Consider the following 15,158-nt stretch of genomic DNA (forward strand, 5'->3'; position numbering starts at 1 on the left):
TATCTCCACCTGCTGGAAGGTGCTCGGTGGCCCCTGCGGCAAGCTTCGCTGCACCAGGTCATGTCTCAGCTTCCGCAGGTGAAGCAGCTTTTCTCTGTAGTCCTGAACCGAAGCCGGCACCAGCTCAGCCTGCAAGCAAACGGCAAACACCGGCTGCACCTCCACATACTCCTCACCCTAAACAGAGGACAAGACACGGTACCAGAAATCAGTGCACAAGCTCATGATTACTGTAACTATGATGTAGTTTCCTGAGAATCTGGACTGACAGTCGCACCTCGGTCTGTGGTGGGAGCTCGGCCTCAAACTGAGAGAGAATCCTCAGAGTCAGCAGTCGGATCTGAGAGATACAACAATAAATCTGTGGTAAAACGGTTCTTCACATATTTTGGAAACTCTTGATTGACTCTTCTATCACTTTCTGAAACTTCAGGTAGAAATGAGATGCTACCTTAGAGATGTTGGAGGAGAGGTTGGTGTGTAGAATCTGGTAGACCTCCAGCAGTGCACTGTGGGACAGATGTTCAGAAACACCGCTGAGCGACAGGCGAGTGTAGTAGAGGTCTGCAAGCAGCAGAGCTGACAGATCTGTGGGAAACTTCCTGTAATGATGATAAACAAAACAGCCACTGGAATAAATGAAGCAGAGGCACAAATACATATGTTTTATAACTGGGAAGATGTAGATGCTATACACACACCTCAGGATTGAAGTGATCTTGTCCACAGTTACCAGTGAGAGAAGCTGGGCAGAGCCATCAAGGCTAAGGAGGCAGCTCAGGGCCTGTCTGGCGACAAACAGACCAGCTGGAGAACAAAGCAGGGAGAGCAGAACTATAGTCAGTCTTTTAAAAAAAACATAATTTCTTCTATAAAAATTCAAAAAGGAACAAAAAGACAGACCTTTCCCCAGCTTTTCACCCTCAATCTCACTCAGCAGGTGGTTTAAGAAAGTGGTCACAGCAGGAACGACAGTAGCTGGAGCCAGAGGTCTGAAAAAAACAAATACAGAATAAATGTAGCTCTGTTCTAATAATCTCTCAGTCTGCAGAACACCTTTCCGAAAGAAACTGTCACGAGCGAGAACTCTGAGGGAGTGAAACACTGGGAGCATTTGTGTTACCTGAGGTGTGGCAGCAGCACGAGGGTGGCCCAAGGCAGCGACAGGTCGGTGATGCTCTGGCTCTGTTGCTCAGGAAATGTGATAAGAGACAGCACCAGCTCTGGTACTGCTGGCTGCTCTGATGTCGTGCTGCTGGCCTGGTTTGTCTCTTTACTGCTCAACAGGAGAAAACAGTTCATTTAAATTAAAACATTAGCCTAAATCAAACAAAGGATGATTATCTATGCTCAGTCACTTGAGATATAGGGTAACATCTCACCCCGCTGTCTGTCCGGTGAAGAGTAGTGGGTAGGTTTCGAAGGCCATTGAGCCATCTGTGGGGGGTGGGGCTTTGGCAAGGATCAGACTGACCAGAACATCCAGGCCACAGTGGCGAGAAAGGACATCTCCTCGGCCAAACAGCCCAGCTGTGAAATGTAGTAGACTGGGGAGGAAGAGCTGGAGAAGAGAGGATGAGACCGAAGTTAGTGTCAGGGTGTTTTTTTTTTGGTTTTTTTTTAGGACAGAGGGAAAACAGTGGATGTATCTCTACTTACAACTCACCTGTTCAAACTGTTTCATGGTGAACATCTCCTTAGTGAACTCAAGTATCAGGTCTTGCCCCACCGGACTGATAAACACCTAAGTAAAAAAAAGAGAGAGTGTGAAATGCAAATAACTACATATAAACACACACACACTCCATACACGTTCACTTTGATCAAACACACAGATGTACACCCGCTCTTATACAAATATGCACAAACACACAGCCACCTTTTGAACCGTCTCCTGTATGAGTGCTTTAGGCAGGATAATATTCTCCCCTAGGAGCAGAGACGAGATGATCTGGAGCAGAAGACGTGAACAGGAGACGGTCAGAGCAGAGCTCTGAATCAACCGCAACACCGTCTGCAACCACAAGAAACCACATTAAATGATGAAAACACACACAAATGGTGTAAGATGTCATTTGTATGTAATAAAATCTTTTCTCCGTCTTACCTGGCAGACAGCCTCTGGCTTGGTGACCTTGGCTCCATCCCTGTGGGAGACCAGTGTGTGGAAAATAAATAGCAGCCTCTCCAGCTGATCTGTTGCTTCGGAAGCCTCTTCCCCCTTCGCCTCCATTCTATTAAGGACCTCCACTGCACTGACCTGTGTGCGGGGACACACCACCATCAAAAGGCATTTGACGTAAAATAAAGAAAACTGACATTAACGTTCTTAGGAGTTGGAAATATTGCTCTGCGTGTTCTATCCTAACCTGTAAGGACTCCCACAAAACCAGGAAGTGTTCTCTATCAACGTAACTGGATGCAGCCTGCGCCATATAATCCAGAGCGTCCCGGACAGCATCCCACGGCAGAGACACCTCTGGATTGGTTGTGGGGCCGAGCTTACGCAAAGCCACAGGTAGAGCCTGGAGACACAAGTGTAGAAAAACAGAAAATGAAGATGATTCAGCATCACTGTATATGGTCATACAGCACTGTCACTTATTACTTCAATGACTCAATTCATTTACACACTAAGCTTTAAATTTCTGAAGTAAATGCAGCTGTTGGACGTCACAGTCACATTATGGTCACAGATAACGAAACCCACTCCCTGGATTAGAGACTCACAGTTGCAGCGCAGGAGTGGAACATACTTCGCACTCCTTTACACATCTCAAACAGCAGTTGGCCTGCTCCCTCCGCCTTGTCTGGGTACTGCTGCAGGTCTGAGAACACAAGAGTCAGCAGGGCATCAAGATCTGGGACCTGTGCAATGGAAAAGAAAAAGTTCATTTATTACAGCAAACAACAGAAACACAATAAACAAGTGAATGCTGCAAAGAAAAACTACAAAAAAAAAAAACAGATGCAGACACAAAACAAGTAGTCTCACATGTGAATAACATACTTTTCTCATCAAGAAAGAGAAGCTCTCTGCTGCAAACTTGCGGATGTGCTCCTTCTTGTGTGCCAACAGCGTGCTGTACAAACTGTGAAGCAGACAGCAGTATTACTTTACACTTAAAATGATGTGCAGTCTGATAAGGCTGCAAGATCCATCTCTCTCACCTGTAGATGTTGGTCATGTCCTTCACCATGAGCCTCCACAGGTATTTGTAGAGGTAGGACAGACACGTAAAAGCCCACTCCAGGATCTCTGTGTCCTTCGTGTCCAGCAGCGAGGTGATCAGAATGAAGAAGTCGGGGAAGTGGGGGTAGAAGTCGGTCTGCAGGTCTCTAGCCAGCTGCACCACCAGGCTGGTGGGAGGGGGCGAGTTAGTACGTCACATGTCTACTCATTAACTGGGGAACATAAGTCACACACTAAACATCGTAGAGGACTTACTCCAGGAGCGGCTGGTAGGCCAAACTGTTCTTCACTGCCAGGTGCGTTTTCAGACTCTCCACTATGAACTTCTGATGGAAAACCAGCATGTTGAACGACTGGCTCTTGTTGGACACTTCTTTCAAAAAGGCAGCTGTGAAGGAAACACACAAAATCTTTCCTCAGATTTCGAAGTAGAGCATTTTATTCATAACATCTCAGTTAACACAAGGTTAACATATAGAAAGTGTTGCAGTACTTATGAAGTATACTGTACATACTAAAATGCTCTGTCAAGTTGAGGTCTCTCCATTTTGTCAGCCCTTCAGAAAAGTATGTTTCGACTTCCTGCATCGAGAGCAAAAAAAAAAAAAAAAAAAGATTACCAATCAGCATGAAACCATAAAAACAGGAAAGTCTCAATGAGAGGAATAATGAAGGTGCCATGACTGTTGACTGTACATACTTCAGCATAGGAACCAGTCCTGTCGATACGATGGATGACATCGATGTTGACATTGGCAAGTCTTTCAGCAAAAGTGAGAAACTGAAATAGACAAGTCAAAAATTCTTCATCTGATTCACAAAATCACAAAATGATACTGTGAATATAAAAGCATCAGTGATTGTGGGTTAAATGCCATCTACCTAATAACTGTATGATCAGTGTAAAATGAATAAGGTATTCAACTACGTGTTTAGGTACAACCTGCATATAAAACAACAAAAAGCTACTTTATGTTCTTTTAACATATTAGCTTTATGTCCACTGTATCCATGCTACCCTGTTAGCATCATGCTGAAGTGTTTGTAGCCTCTCACCCTGTAGGTGTTCTCCGATTTGTGATACGAAGACTTGGATTTGATCTTCATTTTTCTTTCCTCCTTTGGTAAAACACTAATTATATTCCAGCTGCCGCGCGATTTAAACGCCTCATTAAATCAACTAAGTGAGTCTTCTCTCGGCTGCAACTGTTTACACACACACGCCGACATCAGGGGGCCGCCATGATGAATAGAGGATTATGGGAGTGGTTTTCTCCGCGTGTTGAGCGAAGAGAAGACACGGAGCGAGAGAGTAATGCGACCTTTACTTCCGCCTTCGCCAGAGGCTTCACGCCATATTGTTTCCGAGTTCGTTCCTCGATAGTCAACGTTGAAATGAACAATTGAATAAACGAACCTGTTAGCTATACTTTGGGATGGTAAACATATTCGGACAGCAGGGAAGCAGGGTGAATAGTAAACCCACATATAAAAAATGTGCTAATAAAATAAAGAAATATTATGGGTGGTTTTCTTTAGCTTTTTTAATGATGTTAACTATAAAACAGTAATGATAAGATAATCCACAATTCACTGGCATAGGAGTTTAAATTCCAACAACCCCCCAGAAAAAATGAATAAAAAGCTTTTTAAATATACTGTCTGTCCAAAAAACAAACAAACATACAAACAAACAAAAAGGCACAACCTTGATTTAACTTGAAGAGCCTCCAGATAGATAATTACTGCATGGGTGATTATTTTTCAGCTGCCAACAAGTTATTTAACCCTAACTGACGCAGTGAGTAGCATCTTATTTCTTAAACAAACATGTTGGAAGACACATCCTGTGGTTGTGGAAAAGATAAAAAAAATGAATCTGCTTCAGAAATGTCAAAGGTTACCGTGCAAGCTTGTGGGGGCAGTGTTATGATCTGGGGTTGCTGCAGTTGGTCACGTCTAGATTCAGCAACATTATGTGTCCAAAGAATGAGGTCAGCTGACTACCTGAAAATACTGAATGACCAGGTTATTCCATCAATGGATTTTTTCTTCCCTGATGTTTCAGACCTATTCCAACATGACAATGCCAGGACTCATCAGGCTTAAATTTTGAAAGAGTGGTTCAGGGAGCATTACACATTATTTTCACAAATGGATTGACCCCAGAGTCCTGACCTTAACCCCATTGAGAATCCTTGGGATGTGCTGGAGAAGACTTTACGTTGCAGTCCAACTCTCCTATCATCAATACAAGATGTGACTTTTTTGGTCTTGGTTCTATTTTACTAAAGTGTGTGGTTTCAGCTCTGGGAACCTGTTTTTAGTTATGTGTGTCATTAGATTTTTGAGTCACTTAGTAAAGTCAAGTTCACCTACTTTTTCTGCCGCCTGCACTGTGAATGTTTGACATAGATACAAGAAAGTCATATTTATTTAATCACATTGTGTTTGTTACATTGTGACCCAGATGACAAACTAATTCAGAAAAGCAGGGCATTCAAACAGGTTCACATTCTCTTTCTTTTTGTGATCGGTATGGTTACGTATTTACTGTATGCTGCTAATGTCAAACTAAAACACACAAGAACTGTAAATTATTTGGTAGGATCCTGAGAGAAGTCCTTGAACATTACTTTGTGCAGAAACCAAAGTATGAGTTTGAAGTCTCCCACCTTTTTAAAACCACCTATTTTATAAATAATCAAAACAAAACCATAGTTTATTGTGCAGAAAGATAATGGCAAATGAGAATTTGGTGCGTTGGAGACATGATCAAGGAAAACATTTATTTATTCCAATACTTTCATTTTTATTCACATAACTGCTCCACTTGAATACATTTTGGTAAGTGAAGGAAATGTAAAAAAGTGCTGTCGTTGCAAAAATACTGTACTGTACACGCCAACGATAGGCACTGTGCAAACACGAGCACAAGACGGGTTAATAACGGTGGATACAAAGTGGAAACTGATATCACAAATATGTTTTTGAACAGTTTCAAAAGACACGATTGCGTGTGTGCGTCAAAATGTTAGTTGGATTCCATCATTGTGAGGATTAGGGAATACAGCATGTCAGCGAGGGTCCTCTCAACTAGAAAGACAAGTGAAAAGCACAAAGTGGACACACAGTCTGTACTGATGACAGCTTTTATGACCAGTTTAGAACAGTTCATTCTCATGTTGACTTCATGTGCATACCTGGAATACTCACTCTCCCTCCCTCCCTTCCTTTCTCTCTCTCCTCCTCTCTCTCTCTATCACAGACACATAAAAGGTTTCAGTCCTGCTTCCAGGTCAGTGTTGAATGAGAGGTGATGTGCCAAGATTTTAACCTATCTGTACGTGATTGTAGAGCACATGGGGCAGTTTGAACTAGTTCCTCAAGAGTTCTGTTTGTAGTTTTAGTCTGACTTCCAGCAAAATGTCAGGGAACTCACTGGTATCTGGCTCCTTTGTCGCGGCAGACTATATGGTGTTTGCGCTTGTATTGCTCATGTCTGCCGCAGTCGGCGTCTACTTCGCTTGGGCAGACAGGGGCCAAAGAAGCACAGGGGACTTCTTGATGGGGGGCCGCAGACTAACAGCCCTGCCAGTCTCCATGTCATTGACTGCCAGCTTCATGTCAGCTATCACGGTGCTGTCCAACCCAGCTGAGGTAAGGTTATGGTAGAGACAAATACAAGAACTGACTTACTTGATGCAGTTGGGAGCGTGGGTTTTATAGCCCCTAAGACCTTGAGTAAAAAAAAACAATACAAAATATAAAAATATGGCTTTATATAAAACTCCACAAGTGATGCTCACTGATGATGACTTCACTCCCTCAGTAATTGCTGCTAGGTGGGGGATAGACACACATGAGTTACTTTTTGTGACTTTAATGGTGTTTGCTTGTCAATTTCTTGTCTTTCTTTTTCCTTTTTAAAAAAGTATTACTGATTCTCAATCCCTCCTTCTTAGGTATACAAATACGGAGCCAGTATTGCATATTATTGTGTTGCCTATGTCATGACGATGCTGGTCACCTCTGAGGTCTTTCTCCCGGTCTTTTACAGGCTGGCCATCACCAGCACGTATGAGGTGAGTGTGTTTCAGATTAGAAGATTTGGGCTTTAGCTATTTTACAGTGTTGATACTCGTTTGTGTGACGTCCGTGATGTGGATTTCTGCTTTCTGATGTTTTGCAATGTTGTCCTTCTATTCTATTTCCGTGATATCCGTGAAAGCATGAGAAAAATGTCTCGGGTGACGTAGAGTGCAAGAGAAACTGACCCAGATTTTTTGTTGGCTGTTGTTTTTCTGTGCAAATAAAAGGTGTAAGAATTGTTAAAAATTTACACTGAAGCACCAAAGAGCACATTCTAGTTGTTTTGTAGAAAGAATGAGATGGAGTTAGGAAGGAAGAGTCCGAGCTGTTGTTATGTAACACATTATTAGAAAGCGTGATATATAAGTGGTCAAGGAACAGGCACAAACATGAATCAAGGGTAATAAATGTCCAAAGTTCAGATCTGATCAATAAGAACAATCCCCTCACCTTCAGGAACACTTGGATGCTGTGTTTTCTTTTTGTATGTAAATCAGATCAGATAACACAGATCTAAATGGATCGTGGCTGACTATAGTCTTTTCTTCTCTGTCTCTTCTGCAGTATCTGGAGCTGCGTTTCAACAGACTGACACGCCTGTTGGGAACTCTGTTCTTCATCGCACAGACCGTGAGTAAGAAGCCAGTCACCACATAATGGCAGGCTTTACACTCAAGCCACAAATGTGACACACGACCGCGATTGATGCTGCCATGATTCCTCTCTCTGTCACAGATCCTCTACACTGGAATTGTCATTTATGCCCCAGCGCTAGCTTTAAACCAGGGTATGTTGGTTTCGGTCCACAGTGGTCAGGTTCATGAAACACAAGGGCACTTAAAGCTGCTTGATGCTGTGCAGTTGAGTGACCGCTCTCTCTAATCTTCATCTCTTTGCAGTCACTGGTATGAATCTGTGGGGGGCAGTCATTTCCACAGGTGTTGTCTGCACCTTTTACTGCACACTGGTATGTAGAAAATGCTCAACTGAATTTAGCTGTGCACACATAAAATGCAGTGTCCTGGACACAGTATAGACTCCTATTTCTCGTCTACTTTGCTACAGGGTGGTCTGAAAGCAGTAGTGTGGACCGATGTCTTTCAGGTAGGCTTCTAGATGACAAATGAACCTCTCCTGTGGCTGTTGTCATACTACTAATACAATCTGGCGCACTTGCAAGGGATTGCTGCACACACAACAATCTGGCAACCTCAGCAAGACACAATGATCACCACTAGAAATTAGCCACATACAAAACCGCCCCAGTAATTATCTATATTTTTGTCTGCAGCTTGGTGTCATGCTTGCAGGCTTTCTGTCTGTCATCATCAAGTCTGTGGAGCTACAAGGTGGAATTCTACCCATCATTTCAGACTCGCAACAAGGAGGACGACTCAATTTTTGGGAGTGAGTATAATGAACACAAATATGAAGGTGCTGGGTCGCTGTTGAACAGTACATTTTTCATCAACGTATGCTCATAGAGTAAAGCTCATTGCAAAAGACTGAATGCTTCCATGGCATGTCAGCCCTGTCATTCCTGTGTTTGGCCACTGCAGGGCAACAAAAGAAGCTTCACAGTCAGTCAAAATAAACAGTCAAACTCTTTATTTTGTCTCTCTCCACGGTGCTGAAAGGTTTTTTTCAGCTCATAAATCTGCAACTCTAAACCAAATAAACCATACAAGGTCACATCTGATGGTCCTGTTTTAACAGTTTCATGATATTTTTCTTAATTTGGAGGAGACAAAAGTTGTATCCTTTGCTGCAGTTGCTCTGAGGATTATAGATATTAAGTCAGTCATGATCATCTAATATATTATGTGATCTAGCAAATATTTAAGTTCTGGTTGTCACTGTTGACAGATATTATATTTGTTCTTATTATTAGTCTAGGCATGTAGTTGATCACAGCATTTACACAGGCACATGCCACACACTATTAATGTCCCAGTTTTTATTGCAAGACATCTGTCTTCCTGAGATTACTTATCCTAAATCATAATATCAACTCATAATACAACACCTCTAGCGTTTACATTGGAATCTCTTCCAGATCCAGGTTTCCTGGTAAACTTCTAAATGAGTGGATTAAAAAAGCACAAACAGCATTTTGTTGAAAATGAATTACTTCTTGTTTTGTGTTTCATCAGCTTTGACACCAAACCTACGAGGAGACACACTTTTTGGACTATAACCATTGGTGGGACTTTTGTGTGGGTCAGCATCTATGGAATCAACCAGGCTCAGGTCCAGAGATACATCTCCTGCAAGAGCGTCACTCATGCTCGACTGTGAGTCCCGTTTTACTTGGGGACACATTTACCACCTCTTAGAGGACATCTGGCAATAACCTCAGTGTGCACATCACTTAAATTGAATGGAAATGAGCACAAGTCAAACACATACATTTAATTTTTATCTTTTTGATGTTGCCATTGAGCATTTCCCAGTGTTTTTATCTTGAATGTCTGTGTGTTTTCTTTTTTCCAGATCACTGTACATAAACCTGATAGGCCTGTGCCTCATCTTGCTATGCTCAGTGTTTGCAGGAATGTGCATTTACTCAGTGTATAAGACGTGTGACCCTTGGACAGCTGGTTGGATTTCTGCACCAGATCAGGTAGGATGAAGGCAGGCGTAGCAGGTCTGCTGCCATATTAAGTCGCTTAGCAAAACATACATGTCAGTACACTGCATGGAAGCATTCAAGCATTCATTTCCTGATGATCTATCATTCTACTGTCACACCTCCTCTACAGCTGATGCCATATTTGGTAATGGACATCATGGGAAACTATCCTGGCCTTCCTGGACTGTTTGTTGCAGCAGTATATAGTGGATCTCTAAGGTTAATACTCAGCATTACATTTGCTCTTCTCCTCAGATCCATTCACGTTTTTTAAGCCTCACCACGTTATTTTTATAAAGCATTGGCACTAATTGGATTTACAGTAAAAATATATTGTAAGATATATAAGGTCTGTGTCACTTTTCTTTATCAATTATACATTCGCTCAGCATCTCAGCTCATATTCAGTGCTACAAATAGGGACTAACAGTTTATTTTAAGTTGGATCTTCTATGACTAAGCTGTTTTGTGTATCAACTCCAGCACAGTGTCTACCAGCATCAATGCTCTGGCTGCAGTGACAGTAGAGGATCTGATCAAACCGCACACTCAAATGTCTGAGAAGCACCTCTCCTTCATCTCAAAAGGACTAAGTAAATAGATTTTGTTTCCTTGCAAGAATACAGCTGTTACACACTATTTGGATTAGAAAGCTTATATGTCAGGTTATGATGTTTGCAGGTCTCATGTATGGGGCTTTATGCATCGCAATGGCTGGACTGGCATCATTAATGGGGGGGATTTTGCAGGTAAAGTGATTTAAGAATCATATTTTTTTAAGCACTGTTTAAAACTAAAATTACATATGATTATTTATTTTCTAATTATGCAGGAGTCCATACAGTTTATGAGACAGTAGTTCATTGTATTCTTTTGAATTGGCTTGAACAGTAGGTTGGTATCAGGGAATCAAGTCATTAACACATAATAAAGAAAACATTTCCAGAGGTGGTCAGTGACACCTCCTCTTCAGTGGCCTCACTGACCTGTGGTGGTCATACTATTGTTACGCTGTTGAAACACAAATGTATGTCTCAAAAAAAAAAACAGTATCTGTGTGAGGTTTATGATTTGTAGGAACTAATCCTGCAATTTGACTCATACATGGCTATTTATACAGGCAGCCGTCAGTATTTTTGGGGTCATTGGAGGTCCTTTACTTGGCTTGTTCACATTGGGTTTTCTCTGTCCATTTGCCAACTCCAAAGTAAGTTACTTAACTGATCCAGCACTCTAAAATATATTTTTTCTGGCCTGCTTCACAATATAGGGATGTCACTTTTAAACTCAATTAATGCTTTCTAGGGAGCGGTGACAGGTCTTATATCAGGGTTGATTGTGTCCCTGTGGGTGAGCACCGGTGCCAGGCTGTACCCTCCTTCTCCTGAGATGACCCGACCTCTTGCACTGATGACTGAGGGCTGTAACTTCACCACTGCAGAAAGTCTCAACTGGACGTCAACTGCTCTGCCAACCCAACCCACCTTCATCACCACAGCCCCAGAACAGAACCTAGACGACAGGTAAGTGTGTAACTGCCTGTGAGCAATTACTGGTTTGTTATTATTTGCACTATTTAGGCCACAGTTAAGCTTATATGGATGTAAAATTCAACATTTAAACTGGAACATGTATGAGATGTTAGAAAAATGTTTTGTGTTAGACATTTATTTATTGAATAAATGGCCCTCACACAGTACATCTGTGAAGATTCTTGCACAGTAGTTAATATTTACAGTATCCTGTTAATATCCAACCCTCAATAAACCTGTCTTGTTTATCTAGAGCCTTGCTTCAGAATCAAATTAAACATGCCAGTTAAAAGGAGAAATTTCAAAAGGTTCCATGAATGCATGAACGTGAAGTACTGTACGTTTCTTACCACCAGGCCCCTGCTGGCAGATAACTGGTACTCTTTGTCCTACCTCTACTTCAGTCCTATTGGAACTATAATAGTTATCAGTGTGGGGATGCTAGTCAGCCTTTTTACAGGTAAATTATTTATGTCTGCTCCATTATATATTATATATAAAATAAGGTATACATTGTATTAAATTAGTATATAATTGATTCTAAAGAGTTCACAATGTGCTTCTCAGGAGGCTGTAAGCAGAGGCTGGAATCTAGGCTTATGTTAATGAAAGAGGACACAACTATTTATTACCTGTTCAAGTTTTTCAAAGAAAAGGTAAGTGTTGCAGAAGTGAACACATGTTAAATGCCATAGAGTATAAACGGCTGCTGAGTTCTGCTATGTGCTCTTCTTCCTTGAGGTCATGAGGCGAGCAGGAGAGCTCGACCTGACAAAGGACAAAGAGAGGAAATGTGGCAACACCAATCCTGCTTTCTGTGACTTTCAGCTGGACTTAAAAAAAAGTAGTATTCCCACATGAAATGCAGTTTTTACTTACTGTATAATTCTTGATTAAATCTATTTCATTCTACGGTCTAATACAGGACATTTAAATGAAGGACATATTTAACTATGAGGACTATATTTAACTGTAATAACACTGTGATGTTGATCACTTAAGCTATTAACCTGACCTTCTTGAAACTGATGATGCTGGTGAAAGAAATACATGTTTGGTTTGGGGAGGAGGTTTAAATGATCTCATGCTTTTTTAGTTTTACAGTAATTCTACTGACGTCATGTTGAACCACTGAAATGTGTATATTAAAAATGTTTATTGCACTGTTGTGGCAAGCCTAATAAATGTGCATAAACAAACACACACACAATTTCTGCTCTTCCTAATATCGGGAGCTGTGTTTTAACAGAGCTGCACGTCTGGTGGGAACTGTGACGTTCATGATTCAGGCAGTGAGTAAAAAAGCCAGTCAATTGTTCCCCCATACTTCACAATATTAACACCAGCAGGTGGTATTAATGGCTAAGCTGTGTATTCTGTCACCCTATGTCTAGTTGATCCCATATTTGGTGACAGACGGCCTCTCCTGGTCTCCCTGGACTATTTGTTGCAGCAGTATATAGCGGCTCTCTATGGTATACTCCACATTAACTCTGCCAAAACTGTTTTGTAGGCAGAATGTATGCACATAAACATGACTGTGTAGTTCCATTCTCCAACTCCAAACACCATTTTTCGATACTTATTAATTCATTGATTTGATCAGCATGCTAATTATGCATATGCAGCAACTATCATTGGCTGTTGAAATCTAAAACTAAATACTGTAATCAGAAGTAATTCTTGGGAATGTTTTATATTCATAAATATTTTTTTGTTACTGTATACTAACGTGTCTGGTAACTGCCTGTTGTGGCTCTCTAAAAAACTGAGTAAGTCTCTGTTTAAAGTTCATGCTGTATGCCAGCTGATTCACTGAGCACTGCTGTAACCGAGGCCGTGACTGTGGTAACTAGGATTAAAATCTAGCTGAATGCCTCCACTCTGTCTCAGTTTTGTTTCCATGTTTCTTATGTGGGCTTTTATCCATTTCCATGGCTGGAATGGCTGTAGTCATGGGAGGGATGATTCAGGTAGGGTATATCTGCCAATAGACCCAAAGGTTCATGCACATGAATGAGTGATTTCTACACTTTGTTTCCCTGGAGTCTCTGAATCTTTTCACAGTATCGTGTTCTGTAGATGGTGAAAGACTGCTCTTATAAATTTTCTGCACTCAAGAGTTTTTATCTATGGTCTTCAGCATGAAATATTAAATTATTAAATGTTTTATATTAATCCAAATATTACAATTAATTACCCCATCAAAACCATAAAAACACTAATGACAGCACTGTCAGCGACTTAAGCAATTTAAGTTTTATCAGATACTTACTAGTTATTGTCTCTGTAGAATCGTGGGATTGCTTAATGTGCAGAGAATGCATCAGGTAACACAATCCGGTCTTCTATGACTCACAGGTGAATTCATCAAAAAAAACACTGTTATTGCAGAAAATGAATTAATTAAAGAGAAAATACATATTGCTGGAATTATATTATAGAATATATATTATATATAGAACATTATATTATATATAGAATATTTATTACGACGCATTGTGGTATTAAGAATATGTAGATTTTTGCACCATTTGTTGATAATTGTTTTATTGATACACAGTTGTATAAATTATCAATGTTATTTTTAACTGTCCATGAAATTTATTTACAAATATATATATACTGAAGTATGAAACACATTTCAAACCTGACATTTTATTGTACAACATAATGCAGTGTCAGTCTGACACCTCTGTAAATAGTAATATAGTTTTGTGACTAAACACTAAACATTAAGGTACAATTTCTGTTAAAAACTAAAGTACAATGTACATTCTGTAACAGCCTTCGTATCATGATCACTTTCCAGCACTTACAGAAGGATTTAGCATTTCCCCTGTGAAGCACGCCCAGTTTATTTTAATGTAAGGCTAACCACAGTGTGTTGTATGATTTAAGAAAAATATATATTTATAGTTTATAGTCTTTCCTTACATCCTATGTTTGAGTTCAGACTCAGAAAGACGCATTTCTGTCTGAGTGTGTTAATATTATTTGTCTGGATCGTAATACCTTTTCTTCATGGCTCGATATTTTCTGAGGAAATAGAGAGCTTCTAGTTCCTTGATGACAAAGTCTCCCCGAGCCACCAGCTTCTTGATCTTCTCAGGGTCTGTCACGTCTCTGTTCTTCATGAAGGCTGACTTCAGGCGCTCTCTGAAGTATGCAGATCCCTGGGGGTAGTCCCGGCCAAGATACAGCAGCTGGAGAGGGACAAGGAACGGATTCAAACCATTTCCAATACAGATGTACCATGTGTGTCAGGTAGCTACTTCATTCACTTACATTTTTGTAAAGTCTGATAACTTCACTCTTTAAAGGGTTAGCCATAGCAGGAACAAAGTGGGCTTTTTGCACTTCTGAAACGAGTAAATTAAAAAGGAGAAACAAGAGTCGATAAGAATGAGAGAAATATAAAAAGGGGCAAAGGCCAGTCCAACAACAGAACAATAAATACATTAGCTAAACAGCTAGCTAGCAAGTTAGCATTAAACCACACTACATTCACCGAACCCTCTGCGAGCAACATTATTAAATCTGTTACCATGTACACCTGTTATTATGATGTGTAGATTTACTCGGGCAGTGACACAGAAACGTCTCCTTTCCAGTTTGTCCTTCCTTTGACTACAGTGGACAGTGAAACGTGCAGTCCTACACATAGCCGTATGTCATTTCCTTATGTCGCAAATCAAAACACACAACT

The 15,158-nt window shown here is 40.8% G+C and overlaps 3 protein-coding genes across 6 annotated transcripts in view; 1 reads left to right on the forward strand and 2 right to left on the reverse strand.

Annotated features, from left to right (window-relative positions):
* Positions 1-13,794, reverse strand: part of utp20 (UTP20 small subunit processome component) — a 27,062-nt gene extending 13,268 nt beyond the window's left edge. For 2 of the 3 annotated variants that reach the window (XM_026361972.1, XM_026361971.1), the window contains exons 1-18: positions 4,250-4,439; positions 3,894-3,974; positions 3,709-3,775; positions 3,449-3,581; positions 3,172-3,360; positions 3,011-3,092; positions 2,731-2,868; positions 2,370-2,525; positions 2,108-2,260; positions 1,880-2,014; positions 1,667-1,744; positions 1,383-1,561; positions 1,124-1,276; positions 904-992; positions 702-807; positions 452-602; positions 278-340; positions 10-177 (exon numbers count right to left, since the gene is read on the reverse strand). In XM_026361972.1, coding sequence (XP_026217757.1) covers positions 10-177; positions 278-340; positions 452-602; positions 702-807; positions 904-992; positions 1,124-1,276; positions 1,383-1,561; positions 1,667-1,744; positions 1,880-2,014; positions 2,108-2,260; positions 2,370-2,525; positions 2,731-2,868; positions 3,011-3,092; positions 3,172-3,360; positions 3,449-3,581; positions 3,709-3,775; positions 3,894-3,974; positions 4,250-4,300 — 2,172 coding nt within the window. In that variant the 5' untranslated portion in view covers positions 4,301-4,439. Of the gene's footprint in view, positions 1-9; positions 178-277; positions 341-451; positions 603-701; positions 808-903; positions 993-1,123; positions 1,277-1,382; positions 1,562-1,666; positions 1,745-1,879; positions 2,015-2,107; positions 2,261-2,369; positions 2,526-2,730; positions 2,869-3,010; positions 3,093-3,171; positions 3,361-3,448; positions 3,582-3,708; positions 3,776-3,893; positions 3,975-4,249; positions 4,440-13,724 lie in introns of those variants that run through there. The other variant, XM_026361973.1, reaches the window with a different exon arrangement.
* On the forward strand, positions 6,063-13,022 carry slc5a8 (solute carrier family 5 member 8). The gene is made up of 17 exons (XM_026361990.2): positions 6,063-6,853; positions 7,159-7,278; positions 7,850-7,915; positions 8,021-8,072; positions 8,185-8,252; positions 8,351-8,389; positions 8,577-8,692; positions 9,439-9,579; positions 9,779-9,908; positions 10,048-10,136; positions 10,401-10,510; positions 10,599-10,666; positions 11,038-11,124; positions 11,223-11,440; positions 11,806-11,909; positions 12,017-12,105; positions 12,191-13,022. Exons 1-17 carry the CDS (start codon positions 6,620-6,622, stop codon positions 12,308-12,310), a joined length of 1,851 nt encoding a protein of 616 aa, XP_026217775.1. The 5' UTR covers positions 6,063-6,619; the 3' UTR covers positions 12,311-13,022.
* On the reverse strand, positions 13,734-15,120 carry LOC113163402 (LYR motif-containing protein 5A-like). Of its 2 annotated transcripts, XM_033325855.1 has the most exons (4): positions 14,997-15,120; positions 14,738-14,811; positions 14,465-14,655; positions 13,734-13,831 (listed from the first exon to the last, which is right to left on the reverse strand). In XM_033325855.1, exons 1-4 carry the CDS (start codon positions 15,112-15,114, stop codon positions 13,798-13,800), a joined length of 417 nt encoding a protein of 138 aa, XP_033181746.1. In that variant the 5' UTR covers positions 15,115-15,120; the 3' UTR covers positions 13,734-13,797. The 2 variants fall into 2 exon arrangements, with proteins under 2 accessions (XP_033181746.1, XP_026217774.1); XM_026361989.1 differs by lacking the exon at positions 13,734-13,831 and having other exon boundaries at positions 13,983-14,655.
* Between the last annotated feature and the right edge of the window lie 38 nt (positions 15,121-15,158).

This window comes from Anabas testudineus, chromosome 23 (assembly GCF_900324465.2).
Source record: "Anabas testudineus chromosome 23, fAnaTes1.2, whole genome shotgun sequence".
In the NCBI taxonomy this organism is placed as follows: Eukaryota; Metazoa; Chordata; class Actinopteri; order Anabantiformes; family Anabantidae; genus Anabas; species Anabas testudineus.